The following is a 3,034-nucleotide window of genomic DNA, read 5'->3' on the forward strand; positions in this document are numbered from 1 at the left end:
GGGACTGTACATTTCCCACTGGTGCTGAGAAGAAGGGGCATATCTGCTTGACAAAACTGAAGAATAACTTGTGTCAGTACTGCTGGCTGCTAAGTGGGGATTGTAGGATGGGGATATTGGGGCCAGGATCCTTGGATTTGCACCCCACATTTACCACTCTTAAAATGTGCAACCTAAAAAGGGTGACATCCACAGATGAAAGAGAAGATACATGCTAAGAATTTTATCCTAGTCAATGACTAATGAGGAGGTCAGACAGATGTTATTACTGGTTCAAAGAATGTGATAATCTATATTCCCAAGTTCTGTGACCAGCTTAGTTGTTAAGTCACAGATGGATGGATTAGACTAAGAAGGCATCTTAGCTACATTTTTGTTGCTAGGACCCAGTATCCAACAAAAGAAACATAAGAAGGAAGGGTTTATTTTGTCACAGTTCAATGGTATAATCCATTGTAGTAAAGAGAGCAGCATCAGGAGCATGGGGCAGCTGGTCATATCATATCCACAATCAGGAAGCGGTGAAATGTGTGTGATGCTCACTTTCTCTTTTATTTAATTTGTTCCCTAGCTATTGGAATGATACTACAACACAAAGAGTGGGTTTTCGCATTTCAGTTAATGTAATATAGATGATCCCTCACAGGCATGACTAGGGGCTTCTAAGTGATTCCAGAATCTTTAAGTTGACAGTAAAAACCATGAGATATTTTTTATTCTGCCATAAACAAAAGAAAGTGGAATAATTTTTCAGAAACATAGTTAGAACTTGAAATCATTGTGTTGAGTAAAATAATCCAGACACAGAAGTACAAATATCACATATTGAGTGTCATATGTAAAACTCATGTTCATAAGTTACATGAAAGTTGAAGTGCAACCATTTGGGAGGAGAAAGAGGATCAATAGGAACAGAAAGAATTAAATAGAGAGTAATAGGGTAAATGTGATCAAAGTACATGATGTATGTGAATAAAACTACTATAGAGAAACACATTATTTTGTTCGATATACTAATAAATAAAAAACAACATATATGTGTTTATATATGTATATATTCTTGGATTATTATATATCATATAATATACATTTAATATTTATTTAATTTATTCAATGATTTTACATCAATTTTTACCTTAACACAACTTCATGCTGTAACCTTGTAACTGCCTGCAGTTACATCGAATGGGTTACCTGGAAGGGAAGCTGGGGATGTATGGGAAGGTGGCAAAAAAGAGACAGAGACCAAGACAACACCTGCTATTCAAGGTCTCAAAGTTTAATGAAGAACTCCCACTATATATAGGCAGGGGAAAAGCCTGGAAGCTTCTCAGCAGAACCAGTTCAGTTGCTCCACAGGTGGCTAGTGTTTCTCAGGAAACTGCAGGTCCTTGAAGAACAATGGACTTCACCTTTGTCTGAGCACTCCACTCTGGGTGGAGGGGATTATGGCTGACACAAGAGTTCTCACTCAAAGGCTGGGAGAGGAACTTCACATTGGTCGATGCCAAGTTCCTGCCAGGTGGCATGGCACCTCAATAAGGCTCTACATGACCTTACTATTCACTTAGTGCATACCAAATACTTGGTCAAATAGGTCTGTCTTAATTTCAGTTCCTTTGACAATACCTTTACAAAAGCACTTAATAGAAAGAGTTTATCTCAAAGTTCCGGATGACAATACATCATCAGAGAAGATATGGCAGTGAGATATTGAGGGAATTGGCCGCATTACATTCACACTCAGCAGCAGAGAGCAACAGGTTAAAGCATGTGTGGTGCTCAGCACCCTGCCCGTTCTTACACAGCTTAGAATCACATTTCTAGGAATTGGTGTCACCCATAGTGGGTGGGTATTTCTACAGCAGTCAGTATAATCAAGACAAATCTATTGGTCAACCTTGTCTGACAGTCCCAAACTGAGACTCTTTTCCCAGGTGACTCCAGATTGTGTCTAGTTGACAGATAAAATATATATGTATATATTCTTGGATTATTATATATCATATAATATACATTTAATAGTTATTTAATTTATTCAATGATTTTACATCAATTTTTACCTTAACACAACACTTGTCATATTATTTTACCTTAACGACTACACTTGTCATATTCTTTGGTGCTGTACCCCTGATAAATGGCCCATGATCCAGAAAATCACCTCCTCCAAAGATGCTCACACAGGTAACTAGTTAAATTCAGTGAATCACAAAGAAGGACAAATGTGTTTAGCATTTCAACATGTATGCTTATAGCCTGTTTCTATATTGATATCCATGTACAAGTGAGACAATTGCCCCCACAGATAAGACTGGATAAATTTTAGATTAATTCTGCTTCTGACTGAAGTTATTCTCTTTTGTGTTTTCCAGGGTTAACATCCTTTCTTGCTTTTAAATATACCATGGAGCAACATTTGAGGATTGTAAGTGCTTTAAGGAGCCTACTTTTAATCACTGTCTAGACTATGGAAATTCAGGGTATCATGAGTTGGGGGCAGTTCTTGTTTTTAACTCAAAACATGGATAGATGGAACCATACTCCAAGAGTTTTATGCCCCAAAGAGAAACACAAGACACTTAACCGAATTAATTTGCCTTCTGTGCCTTACAACTATGAAGCTGTGCATGTTTTGAAAAATGTATGTTCCATTTCAATGGTACAAGAGATCACCATTTTTGTGTCTCCTATGCACTTTCTTGTGGTGTTCCTATGCACTCATTTAATTCCTGTCAAATAGTGAACACAGATTAGCTCTCAATAAATTATTTGTTGTCTGACTGAATGACTTACTTATCTTTTATTTATTCTTTTACAATTTTAGATATGTATGCATTGATTATATCTACCCCAATTCTCCCACTTCCTGGGCAAACCCATCTTCACATTCTATTTCCTTGTAAAGCAATGATCCCAATTGTTGCTTCTGAATGCTGGGATGTGAACTGATTTTGTGAATGTTGTGGCTTGATCATGTGCAGAAACCATAGCTATATTTACTACATGGACATGGGTCCATGCCATGTCCAGA

At 37.2% G+C, this 3,034-nt stretch overlaps 1 protein-coding gene across 2 annotated transcripts in view; it reads left to right on the forward strand.

Annotated features, from left to right (window-relative positions):
• Adgre1 (adhesion G protein-coupled receptor E1) overlaps positions 1–2,788 on the forward strand; it is a 99,652-nt gene extending 96,864 nt beyond the window's left edge. For both annotated transcript variants that reach the window (XM_052192080.1, XM_052192079.1), the window contains one exon: positions 2,376–2,788. In XM_052192080.1, the coding sequence (XP_052048040.1) occupies positions 2,376–2,381 (6 nt within the window). In that variant the 3' untranslated portion in view covers positions 2,382–2,788. The remainder of the gene's footprint in view (positions 1–2,375) is intronic.
• Positions 2,789–3,034: the final 246 nt, after the last annotated feature.

This window comes from Apodemus sylvaticus, chromosome 9, assembly GCF_947179515.1.
Source record: "Apodemus sylvaticus chromosome 9, mApoSyl1.1, whole genome shotgun sequence".
Lineage (NCBI taxonomy): Eukaryota > Metazoa > Chordata > Mammalia > Rodentia > Muridae > Apodemus > Apodemus sylvaticus.